This window comes from Olea europaea, chromosome 15 (genome assembly GCF_002742605.1).
Source record: "Olea europaea var. sylvestris chromosome 15, O_europaea_v1, whole genome shotgun sequence".
NCBI classification, from domain to species: domain Eukaryota; kingdom Viridiplantae; phylum Streptophyta; class Magnoliopsida; order Lamiales; family Oleaceae; genus Olea; species Olea europaea.
The window spans coordinates 31,660,666-31,681,866 of NC_036251.1; the positions used below are offsets into that span (position 1 = coordinate 31,660,666).

General features: G+C 31.0%; 2 protein-coding genes across 2 annotated transcripts; one reads left to right on the forward strand and one right to left on the reverse strand.

The window, feature by feature from the left end:
* The first annotated feature begins 11,910 nt into the window (after positions 1-11,910).
* On the forward strand, positions 11,911-16,953 carry LOC111410892 (acyl carrier protein 1, mitochondrial-like). The gene is made up of 2 exons (XM_023041486.1): positions 11,911-12,188; positions 16,541-16,953. The coding sequence occupies exons 1-2, from the start codon at positions 11,994-11,996 to the stop codon at positions 16,715-16,717; spliced, it is 372 nt and encodes a 123-aa protein (XP_022897254.1). The 5' UTR covers positions 11,911-11,993; the 3' UTR covers positions 16,718-16,953.
* Positions 16,954-18,988: 2,035 nt separating this feature from the next.
* Positions 18,989-19,663, reverse strand: LOC111411092 (putative invertase inhibitor). Its single transcript, XM_023041657.1, has one exon. It carries the CDS (start codon positions 19,614-19,616, stop codon positions 19,056-19,058), a length of 561 nt encoding a protein of 186 aa, XP_022897425.1. The 5' UTR covers positions 19,617-19,663; the 3' UTR covers positions 18,989-19,055.
* Between the last annotated feature and the right edge of the window lie 1,538 nt (positions 19,664-21,201).

The window sequence follows — 21,201 nt, forward strand, 5'->3', positions numbered from 1 at the left end:
GATAAACATGTACATTATAACAAGATTGTTCATTCTCCTTTACTTTTCGTTGGTATACATATTAATTTTAATTCACTTTTGCATGTGTAATATGTACACATATTAGTTCATGTCTTTTGATTCATACTCAATCATTTTTTCCATGTATTATTCAGTATTAATACTGTCTTTTGAATCTGTCACATATTTGTTCTACATTTAATTTCTATATATGTGAAATTCACGTGCATGTTTAGTATCTTTTGCATATTGGTTAAAAAAAAAATTAGTTAATAAAAGATGTAACCAGTTTTGTTAACTTCTATGTATGGAGATTCTTTTTCCTAATGCATGTTTGGTAATTAATTTTTCTATATAAATTCATATCATGTTTATATGTTAAGATATAATATTTGGAATTTATATATATATATATAAAGGTTTGTTCGATTTTTATGTACTTCATATAAATTAAAAATAATGAAGCTTTACAAATACGGATTAATTGTTGAGAATATTATTTGTAGATCTGTCTGCTACAAATATTTTATTGTTGCTCCTGAAATAGCACAACATTAATATATTGGTCATAAAGAATATTTTGTTATTCCTAAAGAATCCAAAATTCATGGTTATTAAATTTCATATGATGGTAATATTCTAGTAGAATATTACTCTATCTCTCAAAGAGTGGATTTTATAAAATTCAGTTTATTTCCCGATTTGAGAAATTTTGTAGATCGATATCATAGATGAGTATCTTGTTGTTGCTCCTGAAGTAGCACAACATTACATGAACAATTTTTTTTTAATATCCCAAAAGAATATTAATCACAAATGTGTTTATTACAAATATTTTGTTGTTGCTCCTAAAGTAGCATAACATTATTATTAATATTCCAGAAGAATATTATGTTTATTGCTCTTGAAGAACAGATCTTCATACAGATAAATATCTTATAATGATAACATACTCCTATAGAGTTAATATTTTTAAACAAGAGTTTGTTGGTGCTCTTGAAGTATCACAACATTATTAATATTCTAAAAGAATATTAATTGCTCCAGAAGAGCATGGTATTACAATTTCAATATTCCAGAAGAATAATGACTCAATGCTTCTGAAGAAGTATAACTTAAATTATATTTATTTTAAATGAATATAGTGTTGATATTTTCGAAAAAACACAACCCACGTTAAAAAAATATTCCAAAAGAATATTAATTGTTTCAGAAGAACATGATGTTACTAATAGACGTATTCATCTAAATTATGTGCCCGACCATTCCCAAGATATGTGACCACCACGTGTGCAATTCTCCTTCGTGGTTAATGATTGATATCCAAGGTTGCAACCACCCAAATTTATCATCAATTCCTTCCTGTACCATTTTTGGAGCTTCTGAGGCAATGATGTCTGCGTAAGTTTACGATTCATCTTCATATTCTATAGAAGGTAATATTAATTTTACGCGTATATGTATGCATAATTATGTCACGGTATCTAGTTAAATTTTGGTGACAAATTTTAAGTTTATATTAAACAAAATGGGCACTTAATTATTGCGGTTTGTGATTGTATAAGTACCATATATTAAATTAGGTTCATCGCTAAATGTCCATTACTATTGTTTATCATTTGATTAATTATCTCGTTCTGACCCTTATAATACATTATTTTAATACTCGTATATTTGTCTACTAAAAAATATTTTTGCTCTTGAATCAGCACATTATTTTTAATGTTCTAGTTATATTTTACTTGCTCCCCAAGAGCATAATTAGAAAATTATGTTTTTACTCCTGAAGAGTAAATTCTTGTATAACTTTTAATATTTCAGAAGAATATTGATATATTACTTTTAAAGAAATAATAATAAAACATGACGTGCCCTTGAGGTAGCACACATTTTGAAGAATTATATCTTGTTGTGTTCTAGAAGAAACACAAATAATTCAATACTGACTATAATTTTTAAAAGGAAAACAATTTCCTTATTTTATTAATATTCGAGAAGAATATTGATTTATCATTCTAGAAGAGCATACTATTTGGTGTTTCAATATTCTCAAAGAATGATATGCTATTGGAGAGCACGTCATTATAATTTTAATATTTTTAAGAAAAATATGATATATCGTTCCAAAAGAAGTAAAAATAATATATACTAATATTCTTGAAGAATACAGTATTGTGTTCCTAAAGAAACACAAATTTATGCATATTAATATTTTAGAAAAATGTCATGATTAATTTAAATGTGTCAATATTCCTGAAGAATATTATTCTATCACTTGTAAATAATCATAACTAGATATATATCAATATTTCAAAAAAATATTTATGTATTTCTCTTGAAGAAGCAATAATTCATGTTAATGTGCTCTCGAAGTAGCACATTTTTTAAGAATATATCATTTTGAATTCGTGTTTATCCCTGGAGGAAACAAATACGACTTATGTCACGTGGACATTGATCATTATATGATTATATAATATTTAATCATATTCTTCGAAATTAAATAATTGTATTATATTTTATATTGAACCAGAAGTTCAATTCGATTGGCATGACCAGTTGGACCATCACTGGATCAACAATGATGCAGAATCAAAGTGAAGAACTAGATGATTCTTCAATCCTATAAATTTCTATTAATCATTTGTTCTCATTATCGACAATTGATCATTAAAAGCCAATAGCTAAAATTGGAATAGAATTTCCTGTGTATCTGAAAATTAATTAGGGTGATATATAGGGCCCCGTCACCCGTCACGTTGATCATCTAAATATTATTTGTATATAATAAATTTGATACAAAGATTAGATGATTACATGGTATTCGCAACATAAAGTTTGTGAAATTATTGCTCAAATTTTAAAGTATAAGTATAATTTTCAGATTAAATAATCGAAACTGTATCTTGTTAATGCTAGTGGGTATAAATCTCAACATTTTAATGAGTGCTTGTTGAAATGTCGATAAATGATTTAACAAGCTTGTTTGTTAAACGCCTCCAATTAATTTAATTGAGAAAAATATATTTTCCATTTCCGTTTAAGGAATGTTATTACGTATCTTGTCAATATCATAGTTCTTCCGATTAAAATTGGCTTATGGTCAGAGCTTAAATTTTTCATCTAATTATTTTGATAGTGCAGTATGTATAAAATTGATCCACTACAATGCACTGAGATAGAAAGTAATGAATGCTGAGAATAAATGCATAGTATGAACCCTTATTACAAATGGTGATATTTTATAATGCAGTAAAAATATTTGTCAATTTAATTTGACAATTATCTCAGCATTAGGGGAGGAATTAAAAAGTTGAAAATAATGTATAAATGTATCATCATCTAAATCCTCGCTAAATATCATTTGAACCAATAGTTTGAAAGAGAATTTATTTAGATGCATTTATTGATCAAAGAGATCAACAATATCTCACACACCAATTTTTAATGCTCCAATACAAATTGATGTCTTAAGGGACAATTTGTTAGCATTATATTTGATATACCTATGGCATGCCTGAAGCATGATGGTGTTCGATTCTCATACAAAAATTTTCAAATGAAAATATGAAAATGGAACAATTAGCAAAGATGGTTTCATTAAGGAGACATATACTCTTAATGAGTATTTAGACATAACAAATTATAAAACCTCAGAAGAAGTTCAAGTACTTGATATATTGAAAATTGAGATATCTCAATAAGTTATGTCATCATGGAGAAAGAAATAGAATCGAACAAGAAAAGAAAATGTTGTCGACAACAGTTTTACACATGATGTGCTACATCATATAGCGAGGAATCAAAATAAATTCGTTGAAATATATCGATCGAAATAATGATTGGCCAAATAAAATGGATGCGATCCTAGTAAAATTGAATTTACTAGAGAAACCTGAAATTTTTGGATATACAGTTCAAACACTAAGAGGTGTATACTTGTGCGAAATGAAAATAGAAAATGTAAGGTCGTAATGTGAAATGTACGATTTTTGACATAATGAATTTCGCGAACACTTGTATACATAGATTAGTTATCATGTGGTGGATGTAATCACAGGTATTTACCTTGTTAGTGTGATAATGCATGAAATTTGATGTGCCTGTAATAAATATGATTATAGATAATTTATCTTGTATTATTTTGATACCATTCTGGAATGATTGAATATGCATGAAGCATAATTCAAGTGATATTATCATGAGAGGGAGTAAATACACGTTGTACTCTTTTTCCCTTGATCAAGGTTTTATCCCATTGGGTTTTCCTGGCAAGGTTTTTAATGAGGCAACTTTTGTAGCGTATTCAAAAGAATGATGTATTATTTTTCCTTCATTAGGATTTTTTTCCCACAGGGTTTTTCCTAATAAGGTTTTAATGAGGCATATTCTTCATGTAATTAATGTCTATAACATGCAAGACATTTACCATCAAGATAATACATTATATGTAAGAGACCCTTGAAGAGATCAACAAGAGCTATTTTTCAAATCATCATATTACTACAGTTATCAAAGAATGATAAAGTATCTCTTACGAAGACGGTGTTATTTAAAGATTGTACAAGACAACATGAAGCATTTCACCAAAGTTGCAATATTAAAGACAGTGACGTCCAAGGCAATTATGAATTAATATAAGAATTGAAATTAGGGGGAGTAGTTGTACTCTTTTTTCTTCGATCAAATTTTGTTCCATTGGGTTTTCTTGACAAGGTTTTAACGAGGCAGCATTTTATTACTCCAAATTATTTTCTCTTTTTTGTTGGCATTTTTGTCCCATTGGATTTTTGCCAATTAATGTTTTAATGAGATAGATATTTTGTAATGTGTCATTCAAGGGGGAGTGTTGTAAAATGGAAAGTTCATTAGAGTTTATTAGTGAATGACAATTACACCCCTACAGCCCTAGAAATAATTATCATTGTATCCCTGATTCTGCCCTATAAATACAGGGCTTTGGTTCTTAATAAAACACACACACGTCTATTGACTTCTCCCTATTTTCTTCTCTTTTCTGTCTTTTCACAACATTAATTAAATTAAATTTACTCATCTTTGTTGCTATAAATGAATATTGAAGTAAAAGTCTATATGCTAGCTAGGCTCGTGAAAGACGAGCCGAGCTCGAGCTCGGGTCGTTGCTCGGGGGCGAGCTCGTGGGTCGCCCGGCTCGACCCATGAGCTCACGGGCCGAGCCGAGCACATGAGCCACTCGTGAGCTCGTGATTTTTTAATTTAATTTTTTTTTTAGATTTTTTTACTTTTCTTTTGTAAATTTACACATTTTTTTACGAGGCTCGTGGGCTCGTCAAAAATGGATTGTGGGCACACGGCCCATGAGTCGCTCATGGGATTGACCCCCTGCACAGCTTGGGCTCTGACTCATCGTTTGACGAGTTCGAGCCGCCCATGAGCCGAGTTTTAACGACCCAACAAGCCGCTCGGCCCATTTGACATCACTATATATTGCACGAGACTTTTATAGCGTTGTATGTGTAACTAAAATATATTTCATATTTTTACTCCTCACTTATTATTGGCTCACTTAAATTAAAATGATTTTTAAATGTCAAAAAATGTGTCAAAACGTGATCATGAGGTGTAGTCCAAATGGTTAGCTAGTCAATCACGACTGTTTGGATGGGTACATGTTCAACAGATTTCTTGGCTGCGAATTTTAGGATTTCAATGCCCTAAACGATGCAACATTTACATCACATACAGTAGCTTATACAAAAAAATATATATATTTACCATCTTGGATGTAGTTTGATTGGTCATATATTTAATACAAGGAAAGATTGATTTAACAAATCAAAACTTTCCTTAAGTTAATTATTTACCATATCAAACAAATTCTATATTATTCTTACCATATAAAATCGTCATAATTTAGGTAAGAGACATTCGTGCATTAGAGGAGCCTTTGCATAAGTGAAAAAAATCATTAAGGAATAGACCAAGGCTTTTGAGAAAACCTACCTTCGCCTGGTGAACCTTCAACTGCTAGTTCAAATCATCTCCATTGAGTTCAGCCCAACATAATGTTCCATTGAAATATCTTAAAGCAAAAATGTGTTCTTCAATCGTAATTGAAGAGAATTAACGAGTGTGTTTTTACTCACGAATTTTACACAATTTTAACTTGATTATTTGCTATCTTATAAGAATAAAGCATTTTTTATATTTTGTTAGTGTTGTTTTAAAGGTTAGTTAAGGTGGTGTAATAGGGATACTAAAGTAAAAAAGGAAGCCAAGGTAAAGGAAAAGAAGCAGTAAAATGGAGCCCATGAACGATACTTGGAGAGCCCAAGCACGAAGGACGAATTTGAAACAGTAAGCCAGTGTGCAGACATCGGATGCCCAAAGCTCAGGAGCTTCGTTAACCAAAAGGAGTAGTTTTTGGGGACAGAGAGGCAGTGCCTAGGCACTACACAGTGTTTTATCATGACGTTTAGGCTACTATCACTTAGCACTTAGGCATTGAGTTGCCTGTTTTAGGGTTGCACCATTTCACCAGTGAAAAGCACAGAAAAATTCCAAATTTTGAAAAAAAAAAAAAAAGTGAAATGGAGTATAAATATAAGGAGGATTCCACACATTAAGAGGCAGAATATATAATGTAAGATTTTGAAAGAAAATCGAAAGGAAGGAAAACAAAAATTCAAGATATAGGTTTTGAATCAAGATTGGAGACAAGATGAGAACTTGGTGCAAGAGTCATCCTCTTTTCTACGTCTCAATTCAAAACCTAGTGATGTACTCAATGGAAATCTTTAGTTTTTCTTCCATTAGTTCGTGTAGCTAAATTTCATATTAGGGCAAACAATGTAATTTTTTGAGATGCTTATTTATTTTATTCAAGATTCAAGTTCTTTAAATGCATATGCATTGATTTTAGATTTATACTCACTACTTTGAATTCTTTGGCCAATTATTCAATGACTCCGTGAATCTACTACGAATGGAAAGGTGAATTTTAGATTTATACCACATATTAAAAATTCAGTAATTTAATATAATGTGTAAAGATACATATATTAATTACTGCAATCTTAGATAAATTTTAAAAGTAATTTTAGATTTAGACCACATATTAAAAAATAATATTTCATTTAACTTCAACTAAGCTTGATTCATATAAAGATATGGAATTGGATTAGTTAAACATTCTCAATGAAAACTCGAGATGAGTGAATTAAATACAATAGAAGAATTCGATCGAACACTATAGTAGCTTATGAATCTTAAATTAAGATTTAAATGTGATCAATAGATGAAATTGTTATGCTCATAGATTGATCCCATATTTGAATCTTTAACCAACTTTTATGTGAAATTTTGATATTTTCAAGTATTTAAAACAAATTAACAATCACAACTTTTTGCTTATTTTTGTCAAATAGTAGTTAGAAATATTAAATTAGGAATTAAAGTATAGTTTTCGCGAGAACGATAATCCAGATTCAAAGGTCCAGTATATTACATGTTCGATATTGTATATTTGCAATAGAAAAACGCAATAAGAACACACCTGAGCGTAAATGATATAATTCTACTAAAAAATCAGGCTACTTGACATGAGTTAAATTGGTGAATCTTAATCCAAGTAGTGGTTACAGTCGAATACAATAGTGAAGTGGTGGTAAAGTTAAGATTGGAGGGTTTGATTCTACCTTCCCAAAAAGTCAAAAGAAGAAAGAAAACAAGGGAGTTGTTCTTTATTTGGTTTTGATTATTTTTGTTAATTTTGCAAAATTACATAATCGAAACTATTGTATTTTTTATTCTTGGTAATAGATTATTTTACCCATGGCATGTGGCCATGGATTTTTTCCTTGGGAATATACCACCTTATATCTGGTGTTCAATCTTATTTATTTAGCAATTGATTAAATCCATAGAACTCCAATTTGTTAAGTTCTATTAGTCAGAACGGTGTTTAAAATTGTCGGGAGGAAGTTCTCACTAACTGACGAAACCTACCTAAAACAAATACTTGACACATATTAACTAGATTTTAGTATTTACAGTATGAACAACTATTTTCATATCATGACAACTAATTGTATATAGCTAGTTTTGTATCATTTTGTTTGAGCTTCGATGATTCATTATATTATTTAGCATGAACTTTAATAGCTTCTGTTTTTATTTTCCATGACATCCCATTTTCTTTTTGTTCACACTTTATAAAAATTATTTCTTTCATCTATGTCCTTATTTAATATTTTAACATTAATAAATTTTAATTGATTCATAATTATTCAAATGTGATAATATTTATTTTTAAATTCTAATCCATTAATCAGTAATAGTTATTTCAACAATAAATTTAAATTGTTTATTATAAAAGTAAAAGTTTCCAATTTGATAATTAATGCCCATGTTAGGCCCTCATTTTGTAGAAATGAAAATAGTTGGAATAATATTTTTTTTTTGAAAAATGAGTGGTCGAAAAAGAATGAAAAATTTTCTGTTTACGTGTAATATTATTTCATGGAAGAATGTGTGGTTGAAAATAAGAGAGAGAAAAATGAAATGTAATGGAATGAAAATTAATAGGGGGCAAACGAGGGCAATATATTAGCACTGGAATAATTTATTTAAATATAATTTCTAAGTTAACGATTTTTAAATAATATGATTTGTAAAATAAAATTTAGTATAAAATAATTCAAAATAAAGTTTGGTGTAAAATTTAGTGTAAAACCTTCTCCAATGGTCTATACCAAAACTTTTACACCAAATTTGGTGTAATCATTGGAGAGTTTCCAACAAATTACACCAAATATGTAGACCATTGGAGATTATATTAACCACTTCTATTTTAGTTCTTAATTTGACCTTGGTCGTGCATAGAAACTATAAAAGAAAGAAGAAGAGAGAATGGAGTAAATAAATGTAAAGGTAAAGTAGGGATAGGCACATGGAGAGTCGAGATCCATCCTCCAACTAACTATTTTTTTTCATATATTTTTAGGGAAAATTACCTATAAACTTACATTTAAAGATCAATTTTCATAAATAATTAGGATTAGTTTTAAATTCAAAAATCAGATTGTAATAAGGTTAATTCAAATTATAAAATTAAATTAATTTACATCCCGACCCAACCCAACCCAACCCCCCACCCTACCACACCACAAAACTCCCAAATCATTATCTCTCTCTCTCATCCTCTATACATACTAACTCTCTACCACATCTTTTCGGTACCACTGTGCACGAAGGAGAAGTACGAGCAACAAGGTCTCGTTGCTGCTACGCCTTGCTTTGCCGTTGTTGCTTGCGGTGGCTTTGTAATTTGAGATTACCCGCCGCCACCATGGTTTGGGAGGACGGATATTGGTTTTTCTTTTTTCCTTTTTGAAAATGATTAGGGATGGTTGTTGGTGTTTTATAAACGGTGCCGATAATATTTTTATTTGTTATTGTTGGTGGTTCTGTTGGTGATGGTTCTATTGCTGGTAGTGCACGTGGTCATGGTAAGGTGGTGCACTTTTGGTACTTGACGATGTGAAGTGGTGGTGGTGCCGAAAATATGACCAAATCTGTTTAACTGTGACTGTATGTGACTTGATTACATAGAGTCACAAATTAGACTGGCATGATCACAAATAGTCACAATTAGCTACTCATAACACAAACGAATGAATGTAGTATTTATGGTCGTGAATTTGAGTTGAAGGTGGTAGTGGTGGTGCATTGGAGGTGATGGTGGTGGATTGTGATATTGAACTGAGGTGTGTGTAGATCTATTTGTGGTAACCCCATGTGACCAATTACGTATTCGTTGTGACTGTTTGTGACCAACTTTTTGTTGATTGTGATCGGTTATGACATGGTCATAATTGACTTGGTCACAAGACAATCACACTATATACAAATTCGGTCACAGTTATCACATCAAAGACAAATTTGATCATAGTTAATCACAGATAACATATTTCAGTGAATTGGTTACATTGAATTAGTTACATACAGTTATAAATTACACGATCACATACAATCACAACAAAAATAAATTTGATTACAAATAGTTACATAAAACACAAGTATAGTTGCGAACAATAAATCTTGTCATGGTTAAATTTTTGAAAATTTTCCTAACTTGGTCACAATTAAATTGACATGATCACAGACAGTCACACTGAATACAAATTTGATCACAGTTAGTCAAATCAAAGACAAGTTTAGTCTTACAAATAACATAGGGCAATGAATTGGTTACATACAGTTACAAATTAGTCAATCACATACAGTTACAGCGAAAACAAATTTGATCACATAAAGTCACATAAAACACAAGTATATTCACGAACAATAAATATGGTCACGGACAAAATTTTGGAGATTTTTCTACAATAGAGATAGAGAGAAATTGTTTTAAATTTTTGGAGAATTTTCCATCGCGAGGAGCCGGAGCAGTCGTCGGAGCGATTGTCAAAGTACTTGCCAGAGCCGATGGTCGCCTCTGATGGGGAAGAAGAGTAGGGAGAAGATAGAGAGTAAAGAGAAAAAGAGAAGGGTTTGTATTTAAAATTTGATGTGATTAATTATATTATATTATAATTAAAAATTTAATAAATTGATTATCACTTGATTTTTGTGAAGTTTGTTAGTTTTAAAATATGTTTCTTATATGTATGATTTATGTATTGTTTCCATATTTTTTTAACATTGTGATAGGTCACATTATCTTAACAATATCAACCGGTAGGATTAGGGCTGTCAATGTATTGGATTTTGATCTGAATCCGATAAAATTAATGAGAGATGAATTTAGAATCTCAGTCCGACAATCCAATTAAGATCCGAATCTAATAATCTGTTAACTAAATGGAGCAAAAATTGATATATGTCGATCCGATCCGATAACAATCTGATCCATTTTAGTATAATAATATAATATATTTTATATATTACATCATAATTTAGTAAACATAATTTTTTCCATTTTGAAACTTATATTATGCTTTACACATAATTTTCAAATAATAAATAATATTAGATATAGTATAATATTGTTAATTGAAATATTCGAAAAGATTTAATTTTTTTATTAATTAAAATAAGATAAAAATAACTATAGTAATTTGTTTTATAACATCAAAAACTAATAAGTAATATGTCCAAAAATAATTTACATTGTTTAAATTGATATTATTTGTGATTATAATCTTGTTGATGCTATGATTTTTAATGAAAATAATAAAATAAATTAGTTATATTTAGAATTGACAATTGACTAATATCACACACTGAAAGATTACTAAAATATTGAAAAGGAGTATCATTTAAGAAGTTAGTATTCCACATTGAAAGATTACTAAAATATTTCAAGAGGAGTCTCCTTTAAAAAGAAACTAAAGAAGCATCACTTGGATAAAAAATTGATTTGTGCCTTCTAATATAATAGGTGAGTCCATCAAGATAGTTAAAATATTATTTGGGAAAAAAATCATATTACCCAAAAAATGGTGGAAAAAATAATTTTTTTCAAATTCGGATCGGATTATCAGATCGGATATCCGATAACATAACAAATCGAATATGGATTTAATAATTAAATATCCGTTAAATTATCGAATCAGATCGAATATGATAATTTTTCTTAAAGGATCGGATCGAATTTGGGCAGATCTACTCCAATATCGATCCATTTACAGCCTTAGGTAGGACATTAAAGTGCACTGGGTCGAGATATCAAAAAATATACTAGGATCTTCCCATTTGTTAAGTTAAAATACCCTGCCCTATTTGACAATTATGAATACAATTTTTTTTTTTTAAATTTATTTTCAATCACGTATATTAACTATAAAATATTTTACCCCTAAAATATTTTCTTACTTTTTAGTATCGCTTCTTCCAAAAAATTTCATTATTTCAAAATTTAGCATATATATGTGCAAGTACCCTAAAACCTCAATTCTTACCAACTAGAAAGAGAGGATTCAGCATTTCTCAGATAAAAAAAGAGGGTAATGGCATCGGTATTGAGATCAAGCATACTGCGGCACATCCAGGTCCCAGTCTTCCGGACCCTAATCCTAAATGGATCCAAGATGAAGGCCGTAAGATCAATGTCATCTCACGGCGACGATCACCTCGACAAGGAAGTAGTCATCAACCGAGTCCTCGACATCGTCAAGAGCTTCCCCAAAGTCGATCCCTCAAAGGTCAACTCTGCGATTTGTCTTTATTAGCGCAATTTTTTGTTCTTGCATCACGAATTCTGAAATTCTTTACAAGTATTCTTGATTGCTGTTAGGGTATGATGCTATTGTATTTCGGTGTAAGATTTATTTGACGGGTTCTAATATATAACGTTGGTTTGGGAGAGATTTTTTCAGTTGACAAATGACTTTTTTGAGGAACTTGTAAATGGAAAAAAATGGCAACGTGTGGGTGAAAATGAATATAGCGAAAAATGATTTTTGAAAATCTCAATTTTTATTAGTTGACTGTAAATACGGTGTAAATTTAGGGGGTGTTTGAGCCCATTATTTGTGAATAATGTACTATGGAACAGACGAAGAATGTTTGGTTAAAAAAGAAAGAATTTTTATTTATTTATGTGCAATATTATTTTAATGAGGAATGTGTGATTAAAATGAGTACCGTAGAAAAATAATGTAGTAGAATGTGATAGAATGGTTGTCAAACAAAACCTTAGAAATGTTATATAGCATCCTTAGTGATTACAATGGAAATTCTAGTTGGCCATTTTGCGCGGCAAAGGGTTTCAACATGTGCTTCCGTGATTCAGAAATGCAAGGTTTTTATTTTTTATTTTTTATTTTTTTGGCTCTTTTTCCCCTAATAGTTTGAGTTGGTCATTTTCGAGCACAAGTTTACTCTAGGATGAATGACAAGAAAATTGATACGAACTCAGGATATCAGTTTCAACTCTAGGATTTGCTTGATTAGGAGAAAAATTGCTGACTTGTAAATCCAATTGGAAGCTTCCAAATTGATTGCCTAATTCATGATTTTAGGCTAGGGGTTCAGATTTCAACATTTATATATTGGACAAAAAGTTCAAGGCGTAATTCACTGAGGAATGCATGCTCCTGTTAAGTAGTTCATTTGATAGGTTGGATTACATGATTTACATCATTACAAATTCCGACATCTTTCCAAAACATGCATGCGTTCATATATCATTTATGGGAGTTTGGAGGCCACTCACTAATGCTTTTATACATATTATATTCATATTTTGAACGATAAAAGAAAACCTTTGATTTGGCAAAGAAATCATTTTTAGGTGAAAAATCTGTGGTATGCTTGGTATCCATCTGATCAGTTTGCTTGATTATTAGACACAATCTAATTCAGGTCACAATTTTGTGTTGGCTTCTTGTAAACATTTCTTTTGGTATGTTTGCATGTGTATTCAGAAATATTGTTAGTTTCCTTACAAGTTAATTGTAGGAGATAATCTTATAGCTACACACAATAAATATTTCTATATATCGTTTGTGTTTACAATTTTTGTTGAAATGAAAGTCTTCAGTGAGGTGGTAATCAGGTCGGAGATTGAAACACTGGTATCTAGAGGTATTTCCTAACTTGAAATCTCCTGTCCAACAAAGTAGGTCATTTTGCTCAAACCTATACACAGCCAATTTGCCATTACCCAATGTCCGGCAAAAATGTCCATTAAACTTGCGCAGTTAGTTCTTAATTATTTTCCAAAATAAAAAATAAAAAAAATTGCCCAACTCAAAAATCAGGGTTTTATTCTTCTTGTCTTTCTGATAAATAACTGAGATGTATTCTTTGACACATAATAGGCCTTTTCATACATGGTTTGTATGTTTGGGCCATAATTATTACAGGTTATGAGGTTGAGCCAGTTACTTAACCAGTTAACAGGGTTGAATGGATATTAAGGGTTGAACCAGGTTTTAATGAAAAGGTTAGTTAGAAAAATGATTAAGAAATGTTCACCTGTTTTTACCTGATGATCATTAAGACTAATATTAACCACTAAAATTATGTCAGTTTAACAGGTCATATCTAGAGGTCCATCCTTGTCTTGCTAGTACTTATTTTTCTCCATTGTCACTCTTTGGATCAGTGGAGTTCTATTTGTAGTGATTGTATGTTCCAATGTTAGCAACATTCTTCTGTTGTGTATAGTTTAGATGCACCTTGCATATGGTTTAAATATCATTAACCTAGATTTATTAGAAAGGTATCATTCCCTCTGTTACGAAATTGGTTCAATTTGAAAAATATTTAGGTGATAGTTGAAAAGGTGAACTTATAAGCATAAGTGCATAACTTGGCCTATAGTCAGCTCATAAACACCTTTTTGTTATGTGTGGACTTTGATATATTAAAGAGAATCTCCGATCTCGTAGATGGAAGTTGACAAATGGTTATGGCTCTATATGGTTCTAGTTCCTGTAATGTATTTGTAGCTACTCTGTCTTTCTCACTTCTGTGGCTGCCACATGGCTGCTTTTAGGGCTCTTTACAGGATGCCATTTCTTGATCTGCAATGGATTATGCACTAGCACTAATGACTTCTGAAACATATTGTTCGTGAACATTCTTGCATTCCATTGGTTTAACTGTTTATAACATTACTATATAGAATAGGGATTGTGAGAATTATTCTTCATTTTGCAGTGTGCTTTTATCTTAGTCAATCAAGGTATGTGCCCCCAGAAATAATAAATAAAGCATTATATCTGATTTAGTTCTTGGTGGTGTAATTACAAAAAAGGTAAGCACTATATTCAATAGAACATCTATTTCACAGAACCTTATAATTATAATTGAATATAAATATATGATCTATAAAACGTTTTTCTACTATAACCTCTGAATTTTTTAGCTCAGAAATTAATTGATGCTGGTAAATACTATTGCAGTAAACATCATTCTGTGAAATTTAACCACATGTAGTTGTCATTCTATACGTTCCAATGTGTAGTAAGAATAGATTTTGTTCTGCAAATCTCAGGTCAGATATTGATGACATAACTGATGTGTCAAACTGTCTTTGTTCTCTTTCAAATGGATCCAGTATTGCTTTTGTTCTGATAGTCGCATTGTAACGACCCAAATTTTTTCCTTTGGATCATTAGAGTATATCGTAAAATAATTTTTTTATAAATAAATATTCGTTCTTAAACTTACAATAATAATAATAATTAAAAACAAATACTTAATCATAAACATTAAATAATTACTCGAAAATCATAATCATTTTTTTCTTTATTATACCACTAGAGTCCCGTTCTAGTCTTCAATGCCTCGAACGTCAAAGTGAGCCAAATAATCTGTAACTCATATTTAAAATTTATGAATTCTTAACGTACATAAGGAGACACGGGAATTAAAAACCGAACTTAGGTGGCCATAATCTCTGTACATAATCATAACATACATAGGGAGATACAGGAATTAAGAACCGTACTTCATTGCTATAATTCCCGTGCGTATGCTACTAATCTCCGATTCTTTGAACTTAAACATATAGAACTTATCATATTCATAACTTGGAATTTTGTATTTTCAAGTATGAAAAACGATTTAACATATAGCGTATGACTACACTTACCTCGTAAATCCGAAGAGGATTTGATAAAATACGTATGGAAGATTTTGGACCTTAAAACAATCGTTTATGAATTGTGTAGTGTGTGTCAACCATAGTTATACACACACACATATAGTAGATACACATAATTATGGAAATCATATAATTTAAATCAATCAATCGTAATGATATACAATTATACATGTATAGATGCATGTATTATAGTAACACTATAATTTAAATCACTCATACATAGACGCACGTAATGTGAAATCAATTGACCATAATTATATATAGTTATACTTGTGTTTGATACCCATTTTCTTCTAAAAATGCATTTTTGAATAGTAAATTGATGGAAAATATATGGTTGAAAAGTAAGAAAATGTTCTTGATTTACGTGTAATATTATTTTAATAAAGAATGTGTGGTTGAAAATATGAGAGAAAAAAATGCATTTTGAAAAAAATGGGTATCAAATGGGGCCATATATATATGGTAGTTTACTCATTTAGAAATGAATCTTTTTAATTTATCTTTTATATATATGGAAATTATCTTTCATATAGATAGAAGTTTATTTGAATTTCCATAATCAATAATATTATATACATATATAGATACATGTAATTATAATAATCATATAATTTAAATCAATCAATCAAAATTAAATATAATTATATTCATATATAGATATACGTAATTATAGTAATCATACTATTAAATTAATCAATCCTAATTATATACAATATTATATATCAATACACATGTACTATAAATATTCATATCATAAATATATAGTTTAAGAAATTGCACTCGTAGTCCCTCAACTACTGGTCGATGTGCAATTTGGTCCTCTAATTTTCATCCTCTTACGCTAAAGTCCTAATTTTATAAGTAACGACTATAAAGGATTTTGGGGGTATTACACAGCAGGCATTTAGCATCAAAATTGATGGTTTTCTTGTGCAGGTGTCACCTGATGTTCATTTTCAGAAGGATCTGGGTTTAGATAGCTTGGACAATGTGGAGATTGTGATGGCTATTGAGGAAGAGTTTAAGCTGGAGATTCCTGACAAGGAAGCTGATAAAATCGACTCCTGCACTCTTGCAATCGAGTATGTCTATAACCATCCAATGGCTAGCTGAGTTATGTTCGAATTTTTTGCTCTATGTTATCATTTCTTTGAGACAATGAGACATTGCATTCTGTCCGTGTTTGCCTTGTTGGGATGTTGTAGAAATTTGATCCTGGGTTGGGAAATAAATTTGCTGCTGGATAAAAAGAGTAGTTCCACAGTGGGTTTAAAAATCTTATTATTTTTTGTCTTTACTTTGTGAATTTGAGATGTTTCTGTGCGTTATGCAGATATTTCTTTTCATTAGGAGAAGCTTACACTAATCTATGAAAATTAATCGAGTTAAATTGTCAGAGAAAAACAGTAAATCAAATACTCTTGTAGCTTGTCTTCCAGGATTTCAAATTGAACATGTAGGCACAACTGTTCTTTCCCAGTCTGATTATTGTTATCCATACTTCCCTTTGGTTTTCACGTTTTCAGATCTTTGCGAGTTTTTCTTCCCGTGCTTTGCGTACATAAATGATATGGACAAATTACGGAAGCCTCAACTTTGTTCACAATGAACTTCATGACTAAAAAACCTACTATTAGTCTTTCACAAGTAGACTGAGTGAATTTAGGGGCAGATGAGTAGGCCTGGGCCAAAAAATGAAAAAAAAAACGATAAAACCAATCAGACCAAATCGAGTCAGGTCGGTCTGACATAAGTAATTGATTTGGTTTGATTTTCTTTTAAACAAAATTATGGCGGGTTGGTTCGGTCATGGTTTGAAGTTTCAAGCCATTGGTTAACCGAACCAATGCAATCCACTTACCTTTCTTCCTTAAGAAAAATAAAAATCAAAAGATTAGGCCTAATCTCATAATCGTATCTCGATTCCCTTAAATTTATAATGTTGTTAGTATGTAATAGTCGGAAATTTCCTTTCACAAGTTTATATTTAGCCTTTTTTCTCCTACTCAGGCAAATCATGTTACATAACACATAAAAAATAACAAAATTCTTAAGTTCTCAGTTGATCCATCTAATTTGCGGTTTGGTTTAGAAGTTAGGGTGGGTTGGTTTGGGTTGACGCTCACCCAAGCTGATTAATTTGATTTTGGTTGGAGTCGAAATCGATCCAAACCAAACTGCACCCAAACCTACAGATGAGAGTATTGCACGAGTGGTTCCTTTACTCAATTATAGTGCTAGTATTCATGTCTACGACTAGTTCATGCATCTCATTGTACCTTCCAAATCGTCGGTTAGTGGCTTTTTTGTAAAATTCCAATATGGTGGGCAGGAGATATGTTGTCATGTGGTATTGCCACATCACCGAAGCAACACCACGTTGTCGGATGATAAATTGCATCAATTCAAAGATATTAAGTGAGCAGCAGTGTGATTGAATTTAACCCAAGTCGTTTCATATTTGGTGACTTTTTGATTGGAGTATATGTTGATAATCTTATCTACTTGATATTTTTAAAAGTCACTCTGGTTCTAACTGTAACTATACATGACTAAATTGCAAGGGTTGAACAAGTAATAGTGACTCATGTTGAGCCTGGGCCTCAAGCTCTTCTTTGGTTTGGTTTGTCCACCTTTCACATACAGGGTTCAAAACCTCCCTGCTTGTTGAACACTATAAATAAATCGTTCTACATATTAAAAGGGACATGCCACCTGATGAAAATTCGAGAAGTTCAATTCAAGCACTTCAGAAAGTTGTGTTTTTTATTTGCCAAAATAATTGTAATTCATCCTCACAATTATATAATTTTCATGTATTGATGACCATTTCATTTTCCAAAATAAATACGTGATAAAATCTTCTTCAAAAGTCACTTGGAAGCAAGTAAATTACAGTAATGATAGTTATATTATGTATTAGAAAAATCAATATGAAAACAATGACTGAAAAAAGTTGTGGCCCGGCCTGTCATGAAGAAAAGTGTGGGCACGCTTCTAGTTGAACGGCACTGGGAACGATCGACTATAAAATAATGTATTTTGGGGAATAACCGGGTGCACAAAAAATGCTCATAAATCACTTTCTTTCTGTTTGACAAATTTTATGAATCAATTTATATATTATCAAATTAATTTACAATGGTTAATCTTCATTTTTTATTAAATTCCTTCAGACGAAGACTTGGCATTAATATGAAATTGTGTTGGTTTGGGTAAACGAAACATGGTGTAACTATGGAGTATGGAAGGTCAATATTTAGTTTAACCACGAAGTTTAAGACAATATTAAGTAGAAGTCACTCTTCCATTGAAATCACTTTCCAAGAAAGGTTTGAAACGTCATAGTTGTCTATCATAATATTTAAGATGAAAACAAAGAAATCCCATGTAAACAAGAAACTTAAATGATCGTGAAAATGTAATTAATCATAACATCGCTGATAAAAAATCAGACATTTGATCCTTTTTGAATCTCTTGCATAATAGAGAGTACGACAGCAGCAAGTTCAAACGTATTACGATTTCTCTTTGTCAGTGGAGAAACTAACCCTTCTCTCTCGCTAAATCCATCTTCGCAAGTTGTAGTAGCATCCATTACACCACTTATTTGTATATTAGCATCATCATATCGTTTCGAATTGTAATATTTCATGGCCAGCTTCACAGAAGAGATTGCATTAGAAAAAAGTTCAAAGCAATCCTTCAAATATGGTTTTGAATAAGGATCAAATTTCCTGTGTTTCATCAGGTGTTTGATATGACAACGTGTATCTGTGACGTTGTAACGTACGAGTCTGATCGAGATAATTCCGAGCCCTGGTAAACTTGCACACTGGCTGGCTGGTGCTGCCTGTAGAGAAGTTGTGCAAAAGTTGTACCCGATGTTTGGATCACCACGTGTGATCGTTTTGCACGTTCTGTTTATCAAGTTCTGGCCATTGATGGGGTGGGTTGAGGTCAGGAAGGAGAGGAAGAGGGTTGGAAGAATGAAAGAGAAGAAAGGACTCATTTTCTCTTAGGTACTTTCGTGTGTTATTTTTGTTATCTTGAGAGGGTTTATATAGCTTGGCTAGAAGTGTGGGTTGGTACATGTCACGTGTGTATCTTGATTATTTCTTGGGTAGTTTGGAAAATAATTTCCTTGAGTGGGGCCAATAATATCCATTGCCCGTATGGAACCTATTTGGTCTAATGTTGATGTTATGGATTGGACCAGATTTGAAACCACTTTATTAAAAGCAAAACAATTCCGATACCAATTTGTTATGCATAGAAAAGAAATTAAGATAATTATATGAAGTAAAGATCACAGAAATACAAGAAGAAAATGATTTGCAGAAGATGGAGATTTTACTATAATATGGAGAAAGAGAACAAAGATTATGTGTTTACAATGTTTCTATGCATTGTCGTTTGATATTATGTGCAAAATATGGCTAGAGTTAGAATCTTACGACCACAAGCTAAATGCAATTTTACTTAATTTCAATATCAAGTCTCGACTATCAAGATTATTGTATAAAATCAAAACAAGAATTTATAATAGACTATGGGTCCATTCGGCTTGACTCTTAAGAAATCACAAGGAACTTTTGAGACCTAAAAGTTACTTTTGGATCCGTTGCTAATTTTACGAAAGTACTTTTTTTAGTTAGAAGAATTTTTGAAAAAAGTTTGTTTAATGTGATTTTCTTTAAAGTACATTCGGTTTAGAAAGCTACTTTTGAAGTTAGTTTTCAAACAAAAATCAAAGTAACTTTCTAAAAAAAAAAATTATAAAATATAAAAGCAAAAGCAAAAGCAAAATTTATGTCAAATGTATCCTATACGTGACACGATTAAATACACGGTTAAAAGAAGACAATACAGTTAACTCTGGTCTTGTCGACTATTGTCTTATAGAAGATTCTCACCATGTTATGATAACATTATTCAAATGAATATTTGCCAGCGAAAATAAATCTTTTTTGCAGCTGTTCAATATTCTATGAAAAGACACATAAATGGATTGTTGCTGGTTATTATTATTATTGAAATGACTTCGCAGATAACAGTTGGTTATGTCTCTATCTTGACTCTTTAACAGACAATTAAAAGCACTTGCTCAACGTGAATAACAAAAGCACCTTTTTGGGATGGAAAATAAATTCTTGAGAATAGTTACCCCATTAGGTAGGTGTTAAAATTTAGATTTTAATCAAAATTAAAGTCAATAATTAATTTTAATTCTATATGTTATGGGATCCACAAATTTTCAACCACACATCCACCAACTTTTATTTAAATTTTCTAAAAATCTACTTTTATTTCCAACCAAACAAGGTATTTGGTAAAGTAAATTATACCATATCGAGATTACTATGAACAAGCATTAGTCTTCATACAGTATCTTATGACAACATAGAGACATTTGTGCTTTTCTTAATGGTCGATCGGATCTAATGATGGCAAAAAGGCTCGGGCCGCCTGTGGCTCAGCCTGCAAAAAGCTCGAGCCGGCTCGGCTCAAGGCTCGATCAAACCGAGACTAGGCGCAGGCTCGGCCCAAGCCGACTCGAAAAAGAAAAAAGAAAAAAAGTAAGGTAGCATGAAAGA